This window comes from Andrographis paniculata, unplaced genomic scaffold (genome assembly GCF_009805555.1).
Source record: "Andrographis paniculata isolate CXL003 unplaced genomic scaffold, ASM980555v1 Contig69END, whole genome shotgun sequence".
NCBI lineage: Eukaryota > Viridiplantae > Streptophyta > Magnoliopsida > Lamiales > Acanthaceae > Andrographis > Andrographis paniculata.
In genome coordinates this window covers 1,572,395-1,596,423 of record NW_026137605.1, presented here as the reverse complement: position 1 = coordinate 1,596,423, position 24,029 = coordinate 1,572,395, and the positions used below count along the sequence as shown (strand labels likewise).

At 36.2% G+C, this 24,029-nt stretch overlaps 4 protein-coding genes across 7 annotated transcripts; 2 read left to right on the top strand and 2 right to left on the bottom strand.

Moving 5' to 3' along the window:
• The first annotated feature begins 4,876 nt into the window (after positions 1–4,876).
• LOC127263525 (zinc finger protein 8-like) lies at positions 4,877–7,618 on the top strand. Its single transcript, XM_051292604.1, has one exon. It carries the CDS (start codon positions 5,476–5,478, stop codon positions 6,241–6,243), a length of 768 nt encoding a protein of 255 aa, XP_051148561.1. The 5' UTR covers positions 4,877–5,475; the 3' UTR covers positions 6,244–7,618.
• A 2,194-nt stretch (positions 7,619–9,812) lies between these two features.
• Positions 9,813–16,363, top strand: LOC127263520 (carbon catabolite repressor protein 4 homolog 1-like). Of its 4 annotated transcripts, none has more exons than XR_007841492.1 (13): positions 9,813–10,377; positions 11,624–12,368; positions 12,663–12,749; positions 12,825–12,911; positions 12,987–13,073; positions 13,170–13,256; positions 14,351–14,404; positions 14,495–14,586; positions 14,738–14,852; positions 14,954–15,098; positions 15,252–15,403; positions 15,852–15,927; positions 16,254–16,363. XR_007841492.1 is itself a non-coding variant. In XM_051292598.1 (12 exons), exons 1-11 carry the CDS (start codon positions 10,148–10,150, stop codon positions 15,395–15,397), a joined length of 1,872 nt encoding a protein of 623 aa, XP_051148555.1. In that variant the 5' UTR covers positions 9,814–10,147; the 3' UTR covers positions 15,398–15,403; positions 15,852–16,051. The 4 variants fall into 4 exon arrangements, 2 of the variants coding, with proteins under 2 accessions (XP_051148555.1, XP_051148554.1); XR_007841493.1 differs by having other exon boundaries at positions 16,184–16,363; XM_051292598.1 differs by lacking the exon at positions 16,254–16,363 and having other exon boundaries at positions 9,814–10,377; positions 12,825–12,908; positions 15,852–16,051.
• A 245-nt stretch (positions 16,364–16,608) lies between these two features.
• Positions 16,609–20,028, bottom strand: LOC127263524 (F-box protein At3g58530). The gene is made up of 12 exons (XM_051292603.1): positions 19,839–20,028; positions 19,214–19,273; positions 18,565–18,648; positions 18,284–18,414; positions 18,089–18,164; positions 17,935–18,005; positions 17,698–17,784; positions 17,549–17,621; positions 17,404–17,471; positions 17,259–17,327; positions 17,004–17,109; positions 16,609–16,831 (listed from the first exon to the last, which is right to left on the bottom strand). Exons 1-12 carry the CDS (start codon positions 19,977–19,979, stop codon positions 16,766–16,768), a joined length of 1,032 nt encoding a protein of 343 aa, XP_051148560.1. The 5' UTR covers positions 19,980–20,028; the 3' UTR covers positions 16,609–16,765.
• A 157-nt stretch (positions 20,029–20,185) lies between these two features.
• On the bottom strand, positions 20,186–23,644 carry LOC127263523 (probable protein kinase At2g41970). Its single transcript, XM_051292602.1, has 9 exons — positions 23,484–23,644; positions 23,105–23,251; positions 22,741–22,997; positions 22,515–22,641; positions 22,160–22,433; positions 21,917–22,049; positions 21,728–21,814; positions 20,955–21,650; positions 20,186–20,265 (listed from the first exon to the last, which is right to left on the bottom strand). The coding sequence occupies exons 2-8, from the start codon at positions 23,217–23,219 to the stop codon at positions 21,525–21,527; spliced, it is 1,119 nt and encodes a 372-aa protein (XP_051148559.1). The 5' UTR covers positions 23,220–23,251; positions 23,484–23,644; the 3' UTR covers positions 20,186–20,265; positions 20,955–21,524.
• Positions 23,645–24,029: the final 385 nt, after the last annotated feature.

The window sequence follows — 24,029 nt, the reverse complement described above, 5'->3', positions numbered from 1 at the left end:
CCAAATTTATTTAAATTTATATCTAATTTTGTCATTATTATTTATTTAAATTTATTAGCTAAATATTAAATAAATTATAATATTTTGCCCTCCCGGAATTTAGATACTAGTTTCGTGACTGGGTGTGGGTCAAAGTTGTATGTATGTATGTATGTATATACAAAGATGGATAGAGAGAAACACTGAGAAAAGTGGAGACGAGACATGGAATTAAATCTGGTGTGATTAAGGATTACAACTGTAGAAAAAGTTGACAGCGGAAGGGACAGACAAATTCCTCATCAAGCAATGATAATAATAACAATACATATATCTATAGTATAATTTTAATAATGTCTTTCTTGGTAGCTAGTTAATTTAACCACAAGTAGCTGGCAGGCACTGAGGGCATCTCCAACCCAATAGCGTTGGGTTGGATGATTTGGCGTCGGTTGAAATCCAGCGATATTTTTTGGCGTTGGTTGAAATCCAACGCCTTATTTTAAATTATAAAAATAAAAAATTATTTAAAATAATAAAAAAAAATTGAATATTTGAAGAATAATAGTAAAAAATAAAGTTATGATTGAAGTAAAATTATTGTAGCAACGGCATATTTAGAGTTAAAACGTGCTTATCAGCGCCTCATTTTCATACTTTAAGGCGTGTTTGTTTGGGGGATTGAATTATAAATTCACTATTCATCTCATTTTTTCCCCCAAAAATATCAAATCAAACACCTATTTTTTATTTTTTATATTATACTAGAAATTAATTTTACATTCAAAATATCACATCAACACATATTTATATCACATCATACAACTATTCAAATTCAAAATTTTCACTATTCAAATCCCAACTCAAAATCATGGCAGATTCTTTATATTATAATTATAGTACAACAAGTAAAGAGCAATATATGTTATAATATGAATGATGATTAATGGAGGAGAGCTGAGATTATTCCATATACAAAGAAAAAAAAATCAGTCCGAGTGCTTGTGCATGTAAAGTCAACATCGAAAAACAAACGAATGAAGGAGTATATACTGACACACACATATACATACATATATATATATATATTATGAGTGTGTTTGTTTGGGATACTTTTTCAAATTTTCTATATTAATCAATTTTTTTTTTAAAAAAAATCAAATCAAATAATTACTTTTTATTCTTTTTTATATTATACTATTTCCGTCCGACTCTAAGGGTCTCATTTACTTTTTGCATGTTAGATATTTGAATATTAATTATTATATCAAAACGTAGAACAAATTAAGAAAAAATTACAAAAATACTTTTATTAGTGTCTTATAATATTAATATAAGGATATTTGTACAAAAAAAATTATATAAATATAAGTATATTTTTAATATTAAGTACAATAATGCAAAAAATTAAAAATAAATGTGTCCTTAGAGACCGACGGATGGAGTACTAAAAATCAATTTTACATTCAAAACATCATATCACACATATTTATACTCCCTCCGTCCCATAACTATGTATCCATTTGCTTTTTGTAAGAAGTTTTAGAAATATTAATGTTATACAGAGATATAGTAGGAATAAAATGAAAATGACTAAAATAACCTTATTAATATTGCGTGATATAAAAGTAACGACATCTATGTAATATATTGTAAGTTGTAAAGGTATTTGTAATGTTAGGTAAATAGTTATATGACGGAGGGAATATTACTGATCCAAACACCCGAATAAACACACCCTATAGAGAGGCATAGGCATACGTAGGTGGGGTCCACAGAGGAGTGATATTAGGGGTTTGTTTGTTTGAGGGATTTGTTTGGATTTCTATTATTCATCCTATTTTCCCCCCAAAATATCAAATCAAACACATATTTTTTATTTTTTATATTATACTAAAAAATCAATTTTACATTCAAAACATCACATTAACACTTATTTATATCACATCATACAACTATTCAAATTCAAATTTTTTACTATTCAAATCCCAACTCAAAATCCAAACCTTCAAACAAATACACCCCTAGATGCACTTGGAGAATGAATTAGACACACAATACGAGTAGGCGTTACTACTTACTACTACTACTACTAATAATAATATACGACGAAGACAGACGGACAGACAGACGGCGACAGCTACCACGTTATATGTATGGGTTTAGCTCTTAGCAAGAGCGTTTAGCACTTTACTTAAAAAAGGTTCCATATTTTAAATTTTAGTTCATATAATAATTATTATAATTTTATTTAGATTTTATTCTATATATCTTTTCAGTAATTATTCAATTTAATTTTAATTTTAAAATTACACTCTAACAATAATTTTTAAAAATTAATCTCAATTTTATTGTCTTCTGCTTTAATATTTATTAATATTAGATACATTTTAATTTAATTTAAATTTTATCTCATACTCCTTCAGTCCAAGCAAGAAGTATACATTTATTTTTAGCAAGTAAAAATAGTGTAATGACATTTTTGCCCTTATTTATATTTAATAAAATAGTTACTTCGTAATTAGACGTCCCAAAATAGAAATATGTATACTTTGTAGTTAGAGTAAATATTATTTTCTACAATTACTCAATCTACTTCTAATAAATTCTAACCAGAATTTTTCTAAAATTAATCTCAAATCTAATTTTAATTATAATAAACTCTAGTCAGATTTTTTTTTTTTTTAATTAATCATATATTCATCATCTTTAGAATTTGTAATTATTATTGAGTTATTGATTTTTATAATAGACCCATTAGTCTACCCCATCCCACACCAACAAATCATCCCTTGTGTTATTTATTATATACTTTTGTAAAATTTATTACTATTATATTTGTGGTCGATATAATTTTTTTTAAAAAAATTATTGTTTATTGAGCCTATCATTTATGTTTTTTCTCAAAATCTTAAAAAAAATTTGAAACGACCCAGATAGTAATAGTAACGTGGTGGAACAAATGATTGAGATTGCGATTGTAAGTGCAATTAATTAACTAAGGGTGTGTTTGTTTGGGAGTTTGGATTTTGAGTTGGAATTTGAATAGTAAAAATTTTGAATTTGAATAGTTGTATGATACTATATAAATAAGTGTTAATGTGATGTTTTGAATGTAAAATTGATTTTTAGTACTCCCTCCGTCCCAGATACCATGTCCACGTTGCCATTTCTTTCCGTCTCACATACCATGTCACTTTCCTTTTTTTGGAAAATGATTACACATTTTAATCTCATTTTAAATTTTTAATTTTTTTTAATTTTAATTAAACTAATTAGTTATCTTAATCTTATTTATATTACAGGATAATTATTTTCACTAATACATTCTTAATTATAATACATTTTTAATTATCTACTAATTACACCCCTCCTAAAATACCTAAAATACCGTGTCTACAGTGTAGCAGACACGGTGTCTAGGACGGAGGGAGTATAATATAAATTATGAAAAATAGGTGTTTGATTTGATATTTTTAAGAAAAAAAAAATGAGATGAATAGTAGAAATTAAATCCAATCCCCCAAACAAACACACAGTAAGGGTAAGAATATGTATCTAGAATCTAGATAGATTGATAGAGAGGTCCATTGTAATCATCAAAGTGAAAGGAAAAAGAGGCGAAGGAGAAAAGAGAGAAGAACAAATAATTGCTGTAGGGGTCAAGCTGGCTGGCATGCTTCGCCCCCATATCATAACAAACAAACTATAATTAATAAACTAAACTGTTATCTTCTTCATCTTTTTCATCAGACTAGTAAGACAGAAACTTGTTTTTACTTCGACAAGAAAAAAAGAAGATGCGTATCTACCAATTTATCTCCCCTCATCAACTTAAGTAGTTGTCTTGTTGGCCCCTTGAAAATAGCAAAACATAGAAAGCTGTACATGTTGACAAAAATGTCTTCTTTTCTTATACATGAAGATGACACTCACCTACTTTACTTATTGGGCCTTCTCTCTCCTCCTCTCTCTCTCTCAACTATGTACATATTCTTTTGTGTTTTCTCTTGTGTAAACACACATATAGAGGACTTGCAGAGTATGTATATAAAGAGGGTTTAGTGCTGCTTTAGGAATGAAACAGTACAAACACATGCATATATATATATATATACATATAATTATAAGAGGGATGTGGACATTTTGAGTAAAAGACTATTCATTCTTCCTTTGTGTTGGTAACCATATTCATTCCCTAAATAACTAAAGCTATGTATATGTATATATGAGACAGAGTCTTCCCTGAACAGGAAAATCCAAGGTAACCAAGCTAGGTGATAATTGTAGCAATTGCTAAATCAAGAATGGTTAATGACTGCTCGCATCTCTGTCCAAAATGAGGGTATTGAAGGAAGAAAACCAAGTTGTAGCAAGCAGTACATGTGAAAAATACAAGAACAAGTTAGAATCTCTCTCTCTCTCTCTCTCTCTCTCTCTCTCTCTTCTAGTCCATGTGTTTAGTATTGGATGCTAACAGTAGTAAGTAACATACATATTAGGACTGGACCACATTGCAGAATGGCTCTGATAGACAGGACAGAGTCATTAATTAAGAACTAACAAGTACTTCTAAGTGGTCCCTTCCAATCCCTCCTCCTCCTCAGAGATTATTTTTATTAGTAATTGGAATGAATGAACTAATTAATTAATCACATTTTTTATGATTTATACTCACATTCATAGTAGTAGTAGGCAAGCTATTGCAATAGCTCCCAAAAAACAAAAGAAGATACATACATATGGGCAATTAGCACCAGTCCTTTTCAAATCATAACTGGTACAAACCCCTTTTATACTTTAATACTACTACTAAGATTATTATGTGTTACATTTCAACTTATATTAGGATTGCAAGGAAGTTCTATCTCTATCCCTGATTGCAGCAGGATCTTGATGATGGGATTTAGTAAAGATTAAAGTAAGGACAGAAAGAAAAGGACTAAGGATTCAACAATCAACTCATGTTAAAAGATATTTTTCATTCATTCATTCATTCATGTTGATCATGCTATGCTATACTATGGTTTGATGACAATGCTGATTGTTATGATATCAGACAATGACTTGGAATTAGAGAAGAAGATCCTCCTGTCACTTGTCTCCTTTTCCAAACATCCCAATAACCACACAAGTATACTATAGTATTATATATAATATAGTATAGGTAGATAGATAGATATGCAACAACTGTGCAGGCAGGCAGGCTCCCAAGCTAAAGAATGAGATCTATATTAACCTGCTGGCTTGGTTGCTGTAGGCATATATCACACACAAATGGTGGGGGTGGGGGGGCCTTATCTGCCTTGTTTCATCAAAAGAATTTAGAGTTCAGCTCCAATATTAAACCTTGGATGTATGACTACTCCATTTTAATTAGGTCCCACCATACCACACCACACCTCCCCTCCTCTTCTTCTCCCTTCTTAGCTTCTTTCCTTCCTTTCCTTCCACATTCACCTTAACAATTTTCTTCCCACTCACATAATTAAATTCATGGAGAAGACTGAGAGAGAGACTCGAGATTTCATGAACGTCGAGTCCTTCTCTCAGCTGCCCTTTATCCGCCCTGCTCCCCAACTGCTCAAAGAAAAGGGTGCTGCCATTAGGCTTTTCGGCAAAGAATTCGGCTGCACCACCAGCAGCAGTAGAGACCATGATCATGCAGACTCTGCTCGTGATGCCGAAGCAAGTAAAGATAGCAGCGGTGATAACACTCCAGAGGCCAGCAGCAGGAAATTCGAATGCCATTACTGCTGCAGAAACTTCCCCACTTCTCAAGCACTTGGGGGTCATCAAAACGCGCATAAGAGGGAGCGCCAGCAAGCAAAACGCGCCCACCTACAGTCGGCAATGGTGCACGATGCACATGTTTATGGCCTCATGAGCAACTACACCCGCCTAGGCTCATCAGCCCCACCACTTCCTATGCCTTATCACTCTTGGAGCAGCAACAACAGCAGTAGCAACATCCCCTATGGCGGCCACAGCAGGCTCTTTGGTAGCCATGGCTCCTACAACTCTCATCATCCACAACCCATTAATGGGAGTCCCCTGGGACTGTGGCAAGCACCGGAAACTCATGGATTGTCGGTGTACAGTGCTCGGGATCGCCAGCATCATCAGCAAATTCCACTGTTTAATTCCAAGGATGAGCTGAATCCATTATCATCGTCATCAATACCTCCTGGTTCTCAGTTCCAACTAGGATACAGACAGAAGCCTAACATGCAAGAGACTGTGAGTTTGGATTTACATCTTTAGTTAATACATGCTCATACTGCATCTTGCATCCTCACAGCCACAGGATGTGAATTGATTTTACTATTGGTGTTTCTTGAGCAAAACTGAGGAATAGCTAGCTAGCCTACAATTCTGTTTGTTGAACAAAGTAAGAGGACACTGTCTTCGATTTCTAGTAAGACTACAATCAGTTCAGTTGATTGTTTTCAACAATGAGATTGTTATTATATTGATATTCCCCACCCTGAGATTAGACTAGACAAAACTCCAGTCTTCTGAACCCATATCAATTACAACATAGAATCCAATTCTTAGATAGGATAAGACAGGACAAGGTAGGATTGCTTGCGTATATCTCAACCTATCCTTGTGCTCCAACTGTTAGTGTCGGTAGCTTCAACACAAAATCTTGCCCAGATGGGAAAGGGAAGCAAAAGGGGGGCAACACTTAGCTTTTATGTATGTATGTATGTATGTATATATGTTCAATGGCATAGTAACCTCACACAAATAAATATCTGAGACATTATTTTACATGGCATGGCAGTCACAACTACAAGCAAGTTGTATAGGATTGATTATTGACAAACATTCTTCAACATCCAAACTATTACTGTTGTTCTTGTTGTTTGTTTCTAGAGATTGTTTGGTTACTGTAATATATTAGCATTATCCATAGCCATAGCACACCAGTTGAGGTTTGGGGTGGAAGGTGTGGCCATAGGTTGAGATAGAATGTGAGAGCGGTGGCAGTCTAAAGTCCACATAACAATTTGTCCGTAGAGGAACTCTGACAACGTCATATTCATGGCAATGCCAATTCATAGAACCACGAGCATATATACACATCTATATGTAATTAATGCCAAAACCCAATACAACAAAACCATGATTTTTTTCTTCCCCTAATCCTATGGTAAGCATGCATACATATTCTTATATTGTGTTTTGCAGATTTCTCATGATATTCATTCATATTAATCAAGGTTGGATACTTGTTCAGATTATGAATATTATTATCATGCTCGTTTTGAGAGAGAGAGAGAGTGAAGTATATTCATTACCAGTAAAAAACTAGGGTTGTCTGAAGTTGCATAAATGGGTTCTGAGTTCTGACAAACACATGTATGAGAGTATTTATGGAACTACATTATTAATCCACTCAGAGAGCAAAGCACAGTAAACGAAAAGGAATGAATAATAACGAGGAGAGGGTGAGGGTTTACCTAATTTACCTTACCAGAGTTACTACGTTCGGAATCGGATTGGTAGCTAGCTATCGATCGGTACCACTATTCCAGTGTTCCTCTCCTCCAACTATCTCAAGGCCCACAAATTAATTAATGCACTCTCTGGTGGTGAGGACAGAGCAGAGAAACCTACAGAAACCACATTCGCAGAAAGGTTGTCAAGTTAAGGAGCAGAACAAGGACGTATGTATGTATAAATTACTCCCTAATTCACGACTATACCTTAGGACCACAGTGTCAATGAAAATGACAATGGCCATGGAGCAAACTGGCAAATGGCAATGCCCGACCGAGATCATCACGCATTCTGAACAGCGTTCGTTCGATCAAATCTGCACCTGCATTGGGATATATACACACATACATTGTCGATTCGTATTTGGGCTGGGCCGGCCCACTAAGGAAACCCTGTTCAATCCCATCCAGATTTTCAATCTCTCATTTTCATCGTGATTTGCACAATTTGGCAGGCATTTGGCTCCATCGTCGCCGAAATAAAAAAGCAGGTAAATTCTGTAAGTGTATTTACAATTACACCTTTGCTTTCTGGTCAAGCTAAGAATCATTGAGCGTTCTCGGGCGGAGTTGTATGTATGGTTGATGATTTTATGTATTTTGGCCGTTTTATGGGCTCAAAAGTTGAAATAATGTGGGAAAAATCCTCGGTAATATATGTTATCTACAACTAGTCCATGTATTAATTTAGTTCATACCTCCGACTCAGTCGGATTTACTTGGGATTCATTGTATTTTTGTAAATGTGTACCTTGTGATTATGACAATGTCAGTATGGTTGGTTGGAACTATTGCTTCCTGTTCAACCTGTTTTCTGCTTCATAAATTGCAACCAATTCTAAGACTTGTTTAACAACAGTAGATCTTGAGCCGTTGCTTCAGACCTTCTGATTTGATCCTTACTGGCATTTCTAAAACTCTTTGATATCCCTTTAAATCTTTAGTGGGGAAATTGCTGTTTCTTACTTTGAACAAGACAATTAAAGTGATGTGTGATGGTGCTGTGTTCATTTTGATAACAGAATTCATTAAGAAGAGAATACATGTCCCTTTGGAACAGCTCCTCCACCACAATGCTTCAAGTGATCCTGCAGAGGATAAGAAAAAAAAAATGATTAGTTGAAGGCTGAAGCAAAGGCCCGAGCCTCCAACTAAAAAGTCAGCCGTAAGGGCCGCAAACTCCTTTCATGGTGGAAGGTTGAAGGGTGGCATGAGTTTCTTTATTCTTTGTGCCTACACTTTGGGAAGCTGTTACTTTAAACATATTTTCTCATTCTTGTTTCAATTTTGGATAACGATTCAAAGATTATTGGAAAAGGGCAAGCTTGGGGCAGAATGGTGTCTTACCTGAATATTTATGCACCTTGAAGCTACACATAATGAGTTTTTAGAGCGTGTCAGGCTTCCCTGTCAAATATAATGCTTTGATAAATAAACACGATCCATTTACAATGCACATATCATAATATCAAGGATTGTGACCAAATGAGGTGATTGTCATGTGTGTGATTTAGTTTTAGGAGTGGGCATAAAGGAAAGAACCTGGGCTGAAGTAAAGAAATTGTATTCCCGGGTGGTATTTATGTCTCGCATTTTCGTCATTTCCACTTCTTATCCTTTCCTGTCTGTAGAGAATACTTGAGTTAGGAGTCCAGGTTGTGGACTTGCAGCCATTTGTTCACGATGAAGATTTTATGGGCAGCCACGATCTTCTTCATCATTCTCACCGTCTCCTCAAGTTGTCCTCTTACTTCTTGTTTGTGTGGATCTTCTAGTTCTATAGAATCAATTTATTTGTACAATTTTCAGTGATTAATGATTCAAGAATGATGTGTATATTCATTTGCAGCAGCAGGTGCAGATTGGAACAGCAGCCCGGCTTCGATATGGATTCCGGAGCATAGGTGTCGCCATGTACAAACGATGAGTTCCCGGAAATGTAATACAGCCGAATGCACAAAGAGGTGCTCGGGAAGGCTACTTGGCCATGGAAAATGCCGAGGAGTGTATTGCATATGCACTTACTATTGCCCCCAACCTCCCAACTGAAGTCGACAACATTCAAGAACATGTTTTGGAGATCGAAAAACTATATAATATGTAATTAATGATTTTAGTGTGGCATTTGGTAAATATGAAGAAAAATAACAAGGTTTAACTAATCCTTAATTATCAGTAATATTTGATGCTAATTATAGAATAGACTACTAGTGTGTTATATTGTACTATATATGCATATGTTAGTTATATAGGTTTATGTATTTATTATGTACTCACAGCCAGTCACGCGCGCGCGCGCGTATGCATATATATATTGGGTGGGAGACTGATTTTACTCTTCATTTATCCCATTGTCTTCCTTACTGTAAAACCCTAATTCTTCCGATCAATTAAACCCCCCTCCCCTCTTCCCATCCCCAAGTTTTCCTCCGATTTCTCTTTCCAAAGTTACCCCGTTGTCGTCGCCCTCGCCCCTTCCATCAATTCCCGTTGATTCATCGGTATTTTTCTCAATTCTGGCCGGGATGGTTATTCTACTGAATTGATTCTTCTCCAACTTTGCGATATTTGTTAGGGTTTTTAGCTAGCAACGCTGGCGATTGGCGCCTTGTACGGGTGATGGCGGATCCGCCACAAGTCCGCCCCGGGTTGATGATTAAATGTTCGAGTTTATTTCCTTCGGGGTTCGAGCCATCGTTGGAAAAAAAAGGCGAGACATTGGTTTGGGAAAAATGCTAAGTGTGTCGCGGGTATACCTTCCGTCTGATATACCCATTGTAGGTTGCGAGTTGACGCCGTATGTGGTTTTGAAGCGCTCCGATACGTCTGTTATTACCGACTATATTGACGAGTTGCATCCCGTTGACGGGTACTTTTTGAGATATACTTGGTGAGTTTTTACCTGAGGTTTTTCTTTTTAATCCTTCATGGGTGGTTGTAGTTCTAATCATTCCTTTTATGCCAGTATATGTATTGCTATCAAGTAAGAAGAAGTTCAATTTAGGTTCAAAGTATAGTTTTCTGCAGTTCCTGGTTTTCTTCTTTTTTCGGTCTGGAGAAAGATGGAGAGGCTGGTTCTTTTTGCAAACACCTTCACCTATATTTATGAGTCAATTATTGTCCGGATTGTAGGGCTAAATATTAACAAAATGCATAGCCGCTCAATCTTAATCTTTGAAACCCTTATGCATATGTCATAAACGCATAGGTTTCAGAATCTCCTGGGTAAGTTACTCTACTAAATGACACAGTCTGAGTATATTCAAACATGTACATGCAACTTTGTGACAGAGTACCTTTCTAGATTATGGTTTTGTCATCCTTGCTTTCGGGCTTTGTTTAAAGATGTCTGCCTAAGCAATGGATGTGATCTGGTTCCGTTTGGGGATCAATTGCAAATATCTTCCTAACCCATGGCTTTGACTTTGTTCTACTTGCTTTCGTTGCCACTTCCACTGTATCCCAGGTGTTTAGTAGGTAGTTCTTGGCATGGAGGTTGATCTTTTCCCTTACCTTTCCTGTTTTGTCAATTGGTGATGGTTAAGCTTTTTCTGAAAGAGGTGCATGAGGTTGGTTGTGGGCTGGTCTGATTTTGGCATTTATCTGTCTGATCAGTTTGCACAGTGACGCCGACATATATGATGAACACAACGCATAAATCAGTTGCAACTAGTGCCATATGTTCTGCAGCTGGTCGCTGCTCATTTTTGGGATTCCATGCCTGCCATTTATTTGGGATAGAACTTGATGTGTTACTTTACTTGTTTATCAGTGATTAATGTGGGATAGCTTGTTTCCTTAACTACAAGTCAACTACAAGTTGCTAATGTTTCCTATGTAATTATTTTCTTTCAATTCGTACTGTAACTTGTGAAAATTGGGTTTGTCTTGTTTTCAAACTCTTAATCATCAAACCATGTTTCACTATACAACAAAATAGTTTTTTATGGAACACTTCATTTTGGCTAGTTTCCATGATTTTTCCCTTTTTTGATAGTTCGTGTTGATACCAAGTCACCACTTTAAACATGTTGGATGTAGTTTCCTGTTCTGTAGACTGGATGGCATGAAGTTGTGATCTTCAATATGCAATTTTGTGAATTATGTTTCCATTTGAAGATTGTTGTATGTGGCAGGTATCGTATACAAAGTGAGAAAAAGGCTGCTGTTTGTAGCGTCCACCCATCTGAGCTGGCTACGTTACAATGCCTTGGATGTGTTAAGGCGAAAATACCTGTTGCTAAGAGCTATCATTGTTCTTCAAAATGTTTCAAGGCTGCCTGGCAACATCACCGAGTTCTTCATGAGCGAGCTGCTAGCGCTGTGAATGAAAATGGTAATGAGGAGGATGAGATGTTTGGCCGCTTCAACGGTACTGGTAGCAGTGCAGGATTATCAGCTTCTCAATCAATCCCAAGCTTGTCAAATGGCTCCACTGCAGTGTATCCGGCTTCGGTTACTCAAAGAAGAAGTGGTGAAACCTTGTTTGAAATTGGTTGTTGTAAGACCTATACACCAAAGGTCGATGACATTGGTCATGTCCTTAGATTCGAGTGTGTTGTGGTAGATGTTGAAACAAAGTTAGCTGTGGGATCTGCTACCCCCTTATCAACATCTCGTGTTATTCCAGCTCCTTTGCCAAGCCCGAGACGCATGATTTCTGTGGGTGGAATAGATGTTGCTGGAAATCACGATTTGGATGGTCGCACCTTAGCTGTAGGGACCTTTACACTGCTCTCATACAACATTCTCTCAGACGCATTTGCTACAACTGATCAATACAGCTATTGCCCATCTTGGGCTCTTTCTTGGCCTTACCGTAGGCAGAACCTGTTACGAGAAATAGTTGGTTACCAGGCAGATATTATTTGTCTCCAGGAGGTATGTGGAAACTTCCTATACTTTTGCCCCCAAAGCCTTGAATATTATTATATCATCATTTTATGTTACAATTGTTGGAAACAAGACATTTTATTCTCTTGAGACGCTCTGCATTGGGTAAAGGTGGGACATGATTTGGTAGAGTGGCAGGTGTACCATATATCTGAGCCAATGATTAATTTATAGATGTGCAATTCTTCACTTGGTGGTGTCTGGAGGCCTTGTCAAGATGTGTATGCTAATAATTTTGACCTCTGTAACCTTCTCTTTATTTGGTAATAAATCTTTTTTTAGGTTCAAGGTAACCATTTTGAGGAATTCTTTGCGCCAGAACTGGATAAACATGGGTATCAGGCTCTGTTCAAAAAGTGTACTGCAGAGGTTTGTCAATATATCTTTTGAATCTGGAGGATTTGGTTGTGTTATATTAATTCATGATCCTGTCATCATTTGCAGATGCTTCCTGAGAACATCAGCAGTAATGATGGTTGTGCCACATTCTATCGACGTGATAAATTTTTCCATGTGAAAAAATATGAGGTGGTCTGATTTTGATCCATATGTCTTGATTCATTGAGTTCCATTTTTTTGTTTAAATTATTACGTCTCTAATTTTAGGTTGAGTTCAATAAAGCAGCTCAATCTCTTACTGAGGCTTTGGTTCCTAGCACACAGAAGAGACATGCTTTAAATCGAATGGTTCAGGTCCCCTGCAGTTCATTCTCGTTTCTATTAGACTAAACTATGTTGGTCAGTTCATCACATAAAAAGTGTCATTTAATATCTGCTTCTCCTGTACAGGACAATGTTGCACTGATTTTAGTTCTAGAAGCAAAACTTGGTAACCAGGGAGTTGATTACCTGGGAAAGCGCCAGCTTATTTGTGTGGTAAGATTTAAGCACTGCTTTGCAAGTGGCGACTGAAATTATATATGTTCTGTTATGCAAAAGCCTATTGATACACCTTGTAACCCTATCCTGCTTGCCAAGAGGTTCCCAGTCTAATCTAGTTCTTGTTTACCCCACTGGGCTGCCTTCCTGATTCGAACATAAAAGACTTCCACTCCCATTAACCACTACTAGTATAACTAGTGCACAAGAGGTGCTACTGGAGCTGTGGTGAATTGATAAAATCATGAAATGAACATGCTGGATATTCCTAGGATGGCAATGGATTGTTTGATTGGACCAAACCACTTCATTTTATTCATCTGAGGACTAGACTATAAAAGTTGAGCTGCTTGAAAGTTTGATCTGCTAATCATGCTAATGAATTGAGCTCTATCTTGAGTTAGAAAAAATAATTGAACAATTTTCAAGTACTCAGCTCGATAATGCTCGACGAGAACACAACTTTATTATTATTATTATTATTATTATTATTATTATTATTATTATTATTATTATTATTATTATTATTATTATATTCTACATAGAGCTTGAATTTGAATCAAAATATTGTGTCATGCCTGAGCTCAAGCTTGATCCTGTTTACTTAATCAAGCAAGCTTGAGTTTAGCTTGATAAAAACTTGAGTTGAGTATGAGAGTGAAATACATGGCCCTGCTCGATTCAAATGACTGCTCTACCTAGGACCCTGCCTTACCTTTGCACTTGGACCCAATGTGGGTGAGGTCCTATACCTTTTTGATTAGTATATGATTGTTTTATGTACATTGCAATCAGCTTGTCCCAACTAGATACCAAAATAAACTTTATTTTCATAAGACGAAATTTTGTCTTTTGCTAATGAAATTTGGATGGAACAAATTGCTAACTGTTCAATTAAGAATGAATATATGAAAGAAACTTTCACATGCATTTATTATGCAATAAATGTTTTAACATATTTGTTTTCTTATCGATCTGGTAAAAGTATGGCCCTGGATTCTGTTTATATTCGTTTTTAATTTTTTTTCTCTATAATCTTTTGTGAAGGTTTCCTCACTCTGTTACTCGTTTCCTTTTTCTTCCGAATCCAGGCAAATACACGGATGAATGTGCATCAAGAATTGAGGGACATCAAACTTTGGCAGGTTTTTGCTGTTATCCTAGATATCATTAGAATTCTTGGTTTCAGCATCATATGCGATATGCCATTCATGATTCATCTTTCTCTATGATAGGTTCATACATTATTAAAAGGGCTAGAAAAAATTGCCCAAAGTGGAGACATCCCAATGTTGGTGTGTGGTGATTTTAATTCTGTTCCTGGAAGGTGCTTTGTTCTTGTTCATACATGAAGTGATCTACTTTCTATTTTTATTTTTATTTTTATTTTTTAAGATACTTTTAGTTCAGTTGTAAGCTAAATGCACTCGAGATACTTTATGTAATTGCTCCTTTACAAAGTTAGTTTTAACGAACAGTGCTCCGCATTCACTCCTTGCTTTGGGGAAAGTAGAGGCTCGTCATCCTGAAGTAGCAGTAGACCCACTTGGCATTCTTCAACCTGTTACAAAATTAACACATCAACTGCCTTTGGTAAGAACATATTAATCTCCTATTGTATTTGACATTGTGCATGGACTAATGTTTGGGATGTACGGCCTAATTACATCATTTTGCTATGCTTTTTCATCCAGGTAAGTGCTTACTCATCCTTTGCAAGAGCTGGGAGTAGACTTGGCCTAGAGCATAGAAGGAGAATGAATCCTACTACAAATGAACCGCTGTTTACAAACTGCAGTAGAGATTTTATTGGTACTCATGATTATATATTCTATTCAGGTATATATGATGTCCATAACACTTGCTATTGGTACATATTTGTTTTCTGTACCCCCAACAAGAAAGGGGAAATCCCATTTTCTTAACTTCTACTAGATTGTTTTCTAATATCACACCGGGGTGTCTTACTTAATGATTTTGTTTTCCTTATAGCTGACTCCTTAACAGTGGAGTCTCTACTGGAACTCTTGGATGAGGACAGCTTGCGGAAAGATACTGCTCTTCCTTCTCCAGAATGGTCTTCAGATCACATAGCACTCCTAGCTGAATTTCGTTGCAAGCCTAGGAGTAGACGCTGACAACTGGTATATTTTACACTTAAATTTTGTTGGAAAATTGTCACGAAACCTTTATTATCTGATTCTCCTTCTCTTTTGGTGGTGTTTGGCAGTGTTTATGCTTTATCATGTAATCTAATGTGATAGATTCTCCCGTTTTGCTCAGCTGCAACTTTGATTTTAAAATTCTGTGGGCATTATTTTTGAGCAATGCTTGGTCCATTTTAATTTATTATCTTAATAAATTATTTTTGCTACTTGTACGTGGACTCTGCCTGGTGATTAAAATTATACTAGTTTATTTTACTTGTCTCCGTATGTCGTTCAATGTAATGGAAACTCCAATGAAATACATCAGTTGTGTTTAAAAAAAGCAGCAGTTCCATGAGTATACAAGTTGGTTCATGTCTGTGCAATATGTTATTGCAATTATTTGATGCTTGGTAACTCTATGCTTTTGTTGTTTTGCATCTAGGTCTAGCCTGAAGAGGAATTTCACAAATTGTCGCTGGAACTATTAAAGAACAGAGCGGTTGTCTAAATAGATAATGGTTGTTTTCTCTCATTCAAATATATATGTATTCTCATCTTGGATCTATTCTGTGCCAGCTGCTCTGTATCTCATCACCTGCTTTGTACGATAAAAGAAAAAATAAAAACTCCTTATTTAATGTCCGTCGTTGTGTTAATATTTAATATCCTATCTTTAATCGAAAGAAAATGATTGAGCAAAGTTTCTCTAGCTCTATCATTTTGCCCATTTCTTCTCCTGGGTGGATTAATGTACTCAGCTGGTGGTTGTGGCAGAAGTGAGTTGGCGTTTCCGGGTGAGATCTATTTTCATTCATTTGGATGATTATGAAATGAACTGACGCAGTGTTAACAATGGGCTGGGAGAACTTTACTGGTTGGTCTGGACGAGCCTCGGCTGTTCAGCAATTCCGAGAAGTCGATGGACAGGAGACAACGGCAGTAGCAGCAACAACGGCAATGTATATTATCTCTGTGCTTTCTGCAAGGTAATTATCTCTCTCTCTCTCTGAATTTTTGCTTTGGATTCAGCTTGTGATTCATTTAAGCAAATTATATATGGTCCTTGTTTCTGAGTGCTATATTTTAACAGCTTTGTCTTTGTGGTATGATATATACATAGTAACAAAATAGCATGCTCGACATGTTTGTTTTTCTTTGTTTTTACATTCTCCCCTTTAACAGAACAGATCATTCATTCATTGTCTGAGAAATAGTGTATTATTTGCCTTTCTAATTGTAAAAACCAGAAAGATATCTTAAACCATTATGTAGCAGTGTAGTTAGTCCTCACTACAATACAATAAAATCTGTAACACCTTAGGTGCCTTAAAATTCAACAAAATTTAAATGCCTTCCTCAGCTGTGGACTTTAAAGCACTTGAGTTTTGGGAACAGCTGAAGTAGTTGATCGCGGCTTCGTCTCTGTAATGCAAATAAAAATGTAAGAATATTACTTTTGGCTAAATAAACATGTTATGTATGTAAGCATATGCCTCCACTAAAACAAAACAAACAAGCAAGCGAACCGCTTGCTAATGGCTATTTGCCGGGCTGTACTGCAATGTACACACAAATGGAAATCAAACTTACTTACCTGTATTCCTATACAACCATTGACATCAAGGGTGGTAATTGTTCTACAACAGAACCTTGAAAGGGCCTCCAAGCTCTTGTCTGTAACCCCGACTATTCCAAACAAACTGCATTGTGAAACCATATATGATATATGTTAAATTGAGAGATCCTGCAAAAGATCCACCTAAGATATATACATCAAGACTTTTCAAACAAAACAGAATTTGAGATCACAACAAAACCCCTAGAACAGTTGAACGAATATCAATATCACCTTAAAAATTCAAGTGACCTACACCCTTCCGCAATAGCAATCACTCCTTGATCAGTGATTCGCACGCACCTGTTCGCAGCACAAAAGCAATTGGGTAATTATTTGATTGACGACATGATAAATACTGAGGTGAGCTTCACTTAACCATGTCAAATTGAGAGAAGTCAAATTCCTGCAATTGGCTATACAGGAAAGTCCATTGTCTGAAAGATTCTGAGACGGCAAATATTGTTAACTCTTATTGTCTGATATTCAAATGCAGATGCAAACAAGTAAGGATAAATGCATACCTGAGCACCACAGAGGTCTAAAAATTGAAGGTTAATCAGAAGGGACAACTTCTTGTAAGCTACATCTGTAAAACTGGATGCAAGAATAATGATCAGATCTCTGCATGGAAGGGAAAACTCCATACATTTATTTATTTCTACATCTTTACCTGGAAAGAGCATAAAGATTCAGGCTCTGAATGGAGGAGCACTTGCACAATATTGTTTGCAAACCACTATCAGTAAGCTTGATGCATCTGCATGCACCGATATATCAAACTAGTTTGAAAAAGGGACATCGACCAATTTCTGAGTTATATTCTATATATTAACTGCTTGAAATGAACAAACTAAAATCATCCTATGAAGTACTAAGTAGATTCTCTAGCTACAACATGGTTTCGTACCTTGTCAAGTTCAAATGTTGCAATCCATGAAAATGTTCCGCAATCAAGATTAAGCTCTCATCGGTGATATTCTGTAATAAGATACCGCCTTATACAAGACAACACGAGACACATGTGATAATATATGATGAGGCCATCACAACATTCAGCATACCTTACAACCACTTAGATTCAAGTCGATAATAAGTTTGCAATTCTTCACCAAGCTCTTGATACTGAGGTCTGAAACCCTGAAATGGAAATTGTATCTAAAATTCACTCGTGTTGAATCTGTCAAATTATGCTAAATGTACCAGCTGAAAGTATAAAACCCGTCACGAAGCTAGTGTGTAAAAAGGTAACAAAGTACCTAATGTTCCAATAGATAGAAAAAATCTTTAGCTTTGGGCAATTGGATGTTATAAATTCAATTCCCACATCAGATATCTTCTGGCAGCCATTCAAATTGAGAACCTCAAGATTTTTAAGTGACTTTCCACACTGTGAGACAAGTAGAGAAATAAATTTCTTACAAAAACAGGTGAATTTGGATCACATATTTGTGACAATGTCTCTCTCATATCTGAGGTGTGCCAACATAGTTAAATTTCATTCAGATTAGTCGCAATCAGTATTCAGAATATCAATCACCTTGCTTTTCAAAACTTCAAGATGTCTGTCTTCAATATCATGGGAGAACTCAAGGTTTATATGCTTCACATTCTGGTACCGCGACTGTAAACATGCCCCCTCAAATAGTTAAGATATCACGGTTCTTGATTTTAATAAAGTCAACATTAAGAATGTCAGTTTTCATTTCAGGTGTGAACAAAATCTTATTTATATATTTGATCATATAATTGCCATTTTCCTGCAAAGAAGATTGGCGATGTTGAGCATTAATTACATCAGTTTCTTAAAGTGCATGCTTTGTTGCAACAAACAGAATGCTAAGAGCACTTGCTTCTCTTTAACTGTTTTTCTTAGCTTTAGAGTTACTTTTCGCCAAAGCATCAAATCAAAACACCTTTTTTTTTTCTTTTTTTTTTCCTATATTATACTAAAAATCAATTTTACATGACAACATCACATCAACATCTAATTATATCACATGCAATTATATTTCAATTCAAAATCTTTACTATCTCAAACCATAAATCCAAACCTCCAAACAAACACACCCTAAGTAGACCACAAAAATGATTATCCTTTCTCTAAAGCTGAAGCACCTCAGCCAACAATCAGGAAAGGGAACCAGAAAATATAAATAGAGAAAAGAAAGAGGATAGAAAATATTGACCAGTGAAAGAGCTGCCACAAGGCGATTTCCTGCATTATGCATCTCATGAAAATCAAGAACCTGAGAGAAACCCATAAAAAGCATGAGCTCACATCCATTATTCCAAATTCAACCTTCAATTTTTAAAAATTGGAAATGTCTGATCTTCACTTCACATTATCAGTCTACTCATTATAGAACTACCACATATGCTGGATATGCAGCTCAAGCGAAGCAAGGATTTGTTACAAAAAAATATGCCAGGGATTGTGATTTTGAAATATTGTAACCATCTTTTCTAAACAATGATTAGAGCAATAACAGGTCTTCTTGTATGTTTTTTTACCATTTCTCTGCTTGATTATTGTGGAGCGATTTTTAAAGTATGTGATCTTCACATTATAGACCACAAAATGATTAGAAATTTATCAAGGAAACAGCAGCACAGAGGAAGTACACAATCACTACTAAAACACAACAATCGCCGAATTCAGGCGGTCGGAAGTGCAGGGAAGAGCACACAACCGGCCACAAAAGATAGACGCCGTCGTCAGGAGATAAATCAAATAGCAGCAGCAAATAATCGAAATCATCAGAGATTCTGGTATTTAGAGACAACGGGATCTTCACTAGAGAAATTACCCACCAGCCATAGGGAAGGGTGAGAAAGCAGATTGCGATGAACCGAAGAGCTGACAAGCAGAAGAGAAATCAGGTCCCTCTGAGGAAGTCTGGTGCTGACAATCTTCATCACCTTTGGCACCACATCTCTCTCCCAGACATCCATGGCTTCGCCGCATAACCGAAGACGAAGACGACGATACTATACGATATGATAAATAGGGCAGTTATTTTTATCTAAAAATCCTTTCTGCTTTACTCTTTGCCCCTTAAGTTTATATTAATATTATATTGCTCCCCTATAAGTTTTTTCAAGATAGTTTTTTTTACAAACCTGTGTCTAAATAGAGGTGAATATTTTAATTCTACCCTTTTGGAACCCGCAGCTACTATTCGAAAGTGCGCACTGAGTAAATTTCGGCTGAACTTAATACCCTGCAAACCAAGCTCGACTGACAAATCACATTAAACAAACCAACGTAAAGGTATGAACCATGAGCTCATAAGTGAAAGAAAGGTAAATTGGTAATCATATAGTCTATTTTAGTAATAATACATTTTGTCAATTTTATTATCCAAATAAAAATATTTACTTTACTTTTTTTTTTTGGTAAATATATGTTTTACATAATATTATAAATATATTTTTATTTATACTTATTTAAATTAATATACTCCTAATAACTTTCCATATGATACGAATAAACCCATAACTTCACGGTCATATGTCTAATCCCATGCCACACCAGGGCATCCCTTAGTGAACAATAGTAATATTTCATTTATTAGTGAAAATGTATAAAAGATTTTAACAATTTTGTTTATCCTTAAAGTATAGAATTATTTTTACAAAATAGAAAATAAATATTTTTATCTTAAAATTGATACACGACCGAAGAAATACATATTTTTATTTCAAATAAGCTGGTTATGTTAAATAAAAACAAATAGATATGTGTAGTAATATAGTTATTATTTGTGTCAATATATTATTGTGTGTTGTATGTTCCTATATCATATGATAAATATGATATGAATGAAAATCCGCAGAATCCGCAGCCCAATCTAATACTCTGCAAGTCAAACTAGACGAACTATGTATGACATGTGACATGAAGAAAGCGAATTACACTAGACGAACCATGTGTGGCAGATGATTTGAAGACGTTGGGGGTCTGAACCCATGGCTTCACCGTCATAAGTCCACCTCCACACCACTAGGTCATCCCTTACAGGACATTCACGTGCTATCTTTGTATGATGTATCCGTATGTCCTTATATAATTGTTGTTGTCCTGCGTTGTTAGTTATATATATTGTATTTATACTATATTAACATAATTGTGTGCTGTCATAGTACTGTGGCGAAGACAAGAATTGTTCTTGCTGCCTTGTTTGCTATTCCATCCATTTATGAATAATCAAACTATCTTTGATTAAGTTGCAATCAATCAATCTTCTGCGTGACTAAAGGGCTAAGAGAGAGCAACAAGAAGTTTTCAATATTAACAAATCAACTATATATCACCATCAAAATATCATTATCATTATCATCATCATCATCTAATTAGTCCCAAAAAGAGGACAAGAAGAAGGGTTTGACAGCAAGAACATGGAAATCTCTTTCATTGGAATGATTTTGTACCCAAAAACAGATCATTGCCTTGACAATTATGCCAAACAAGTAGTCAAGTCATATTGTTACTATTATTTATGCATTTGGTTCAGTGCCACCTGGTTTGGAGTTGAGAAGTGGTTGCAATGCCTTGACCACGATCGTCATGTTCGGCCGGAAGTCTGCTTCGTATTGCACGCACAATGCCGCAACTGCTGCCAGCTGACAACCACAAAAAACCATATGAATGGATAACATATATATATATGTATGTATATGTATATGGTGATATTGGGTACCTTGGCAACGGCCTTGGGGGGGTAATCATTGTTTAGTTTGGGATCCACACATTGCTTCACTTTATCCTCACTCAATCTTGGAGTTGCCTGTTGCAATAATTGCAATAAATAACCATTCTTGTATGTATAATCAATAATCAATCATTCATTCATTCATTTCTAGGCTAGGAAGGCAGAGAAAATCCTTACCCAGGTGACCAGACTTTGTTGGCCCTTGGGCATGGTATGGTCTACTGGTTTTCTGCCTGTCAGAAGTTCTAGAAGAACCACACCAAAGCTGTACACGTCGCTCTTCTGTGTTATCTGTCCTGTCATTGCATATCTGATCCAGCCAAGACAAATGAACAAAATGAAATGCATTTAATGATTGATACATCATTAGAGTAGATCTCTATCTATGTCTATGATAATAGACATCAAGTGTGAACTCACTCTGGAGCATGGTAGCCGAAAGTTCCGAGGACTCGAGTGGAGTGCAGGCGAGCTGCAGTGTCCGAGCCCTGGTTTGTCAAGCTGAAATCGGCAATCTTGGCTACAAAATCATCGAAAAGAAGAACATTGCTGGATCGGATATCACGGTGCACAATTGGAGGCTGACATTTCTCATGTAGATATTCGATTCCCTTTGCAGCTCCATAAGCAATCTTCACTCGTTGGCTCCACGTCAGGACCGGACCAGGTTCTGCCCCTTGCACCCCTTTCCTTCCTACAACATCACATCACATAACATAACAAACATAGCATAACCAATCATAAGCTAATTTAATAAGAATTCGCCAGACTATACCGTGCAACACATCGTGTAAGGAACCCATTGTGGCATACTCGAATGCCAAGATTTTGTTGTCTGGCTCTAGGCAGTAGCCGAGCATCCCCACAAAATGTTCGTGCTTAAGCCTCGAGACCGTTGAGAGCTGTGAATAACATGTAATACCAAGCATCTTCACAAAATGTTCGATAATAGAATAGGATACAATAGAATAGATGATCATCTTCATCATCATCATCGTTACCTGAGCTGCAAAGTCTGCAGAGTCTCCATCTGGTGCTGAACTGTTGTCGAGCTTCTTGAGTGCCACTTCCTGGCCATCGTCCATTTTGGCATAATGCACGCGGCCGTAAGAGCCCTCTCCAATCAGAGACTTGGGCCCGAAGTTGTCTGTCAATCTGTTCAGCTCATCCAATGACAGAGCTGGTATCTCGATAGGCAATACTTTCTGGGGAGCACCGTTTCTTGCAGAGGCTCTTGGCTCTCCTCCTCTTTGACTGCCTGAATTTGATTAATTAACAAATTAATTAATTGTAATTCGTAATTCAAAAACCTAGAAGACAAGGAAGGAACAAATATAGGTATAAATATAAATTAATTCGATCTACCTGCGGAATTGCCGCCGGGAAATGCATTACCAGCAGCGCCTCTAGGTGGACCGGCGTTCTGGTTTGCAGGTGGACCGGCATATGGTTCCTCTTCTCCTCCTCCACAGCAGGACATTGTCTGATTTAAATAATTTCAGGCACACCTACCTTCAATTCATGGAATGGATCATGGAGCAACATAAACAGCAATCAGTAAAACACAATCACAACCACAACCACAACCACATTAATTTCATTTTTGGGGAGGATCATAAAAAAAAAAATTGGGGATGATAGATAAGCTAATGAAAAATTCGTACAATATCCATAAATGCAGAGTGAATATGAATGAATACAGTGATGATGATAATACATGGAGAGAAAGACGAGACGAACCAACCTGTAGAGAGGGAGGCGGTCGGAGAATTGGCAGAGACAGGCAGACAGGGAGGAGATGGAGGAGGAAGGAAGCCTTTGCTGGTGCTGAAAAAGAAATAATTAAAATGATAATAATAAAGTGGGAAGGGATGGATGGATGGATGGATGTTCGTAATTTGGTATTTAATTTTGGCGGGTGGGTGAGCGCTGAAATCGGAATTTCAATATGAACCAACCAACCAACGGAACGGGACGGATCTAATAAGTCAAGTTCTAGCGTAATGTAACGTGCTTGCCACCTTGACGCTGCTTCTTGCACGTCAATTACACCTAAATTAATTCATATTTTTCCATATTCTTTTTCTCATCTCATAAATAATATTCCCTCTGTCCAGATACTTGTAGACACTGTATTTTAAGAGGAGTGTAATTAGTATATAATTAAGAATATATCAGTGAAAATAATTATTATATAATATAAATAATTATAAATTAAGATTAAGATAATTAATTAGTTTAATTAAAATTAAAAAAAATTAAATTAAAAAATTCAAAATGAGATTAAAGT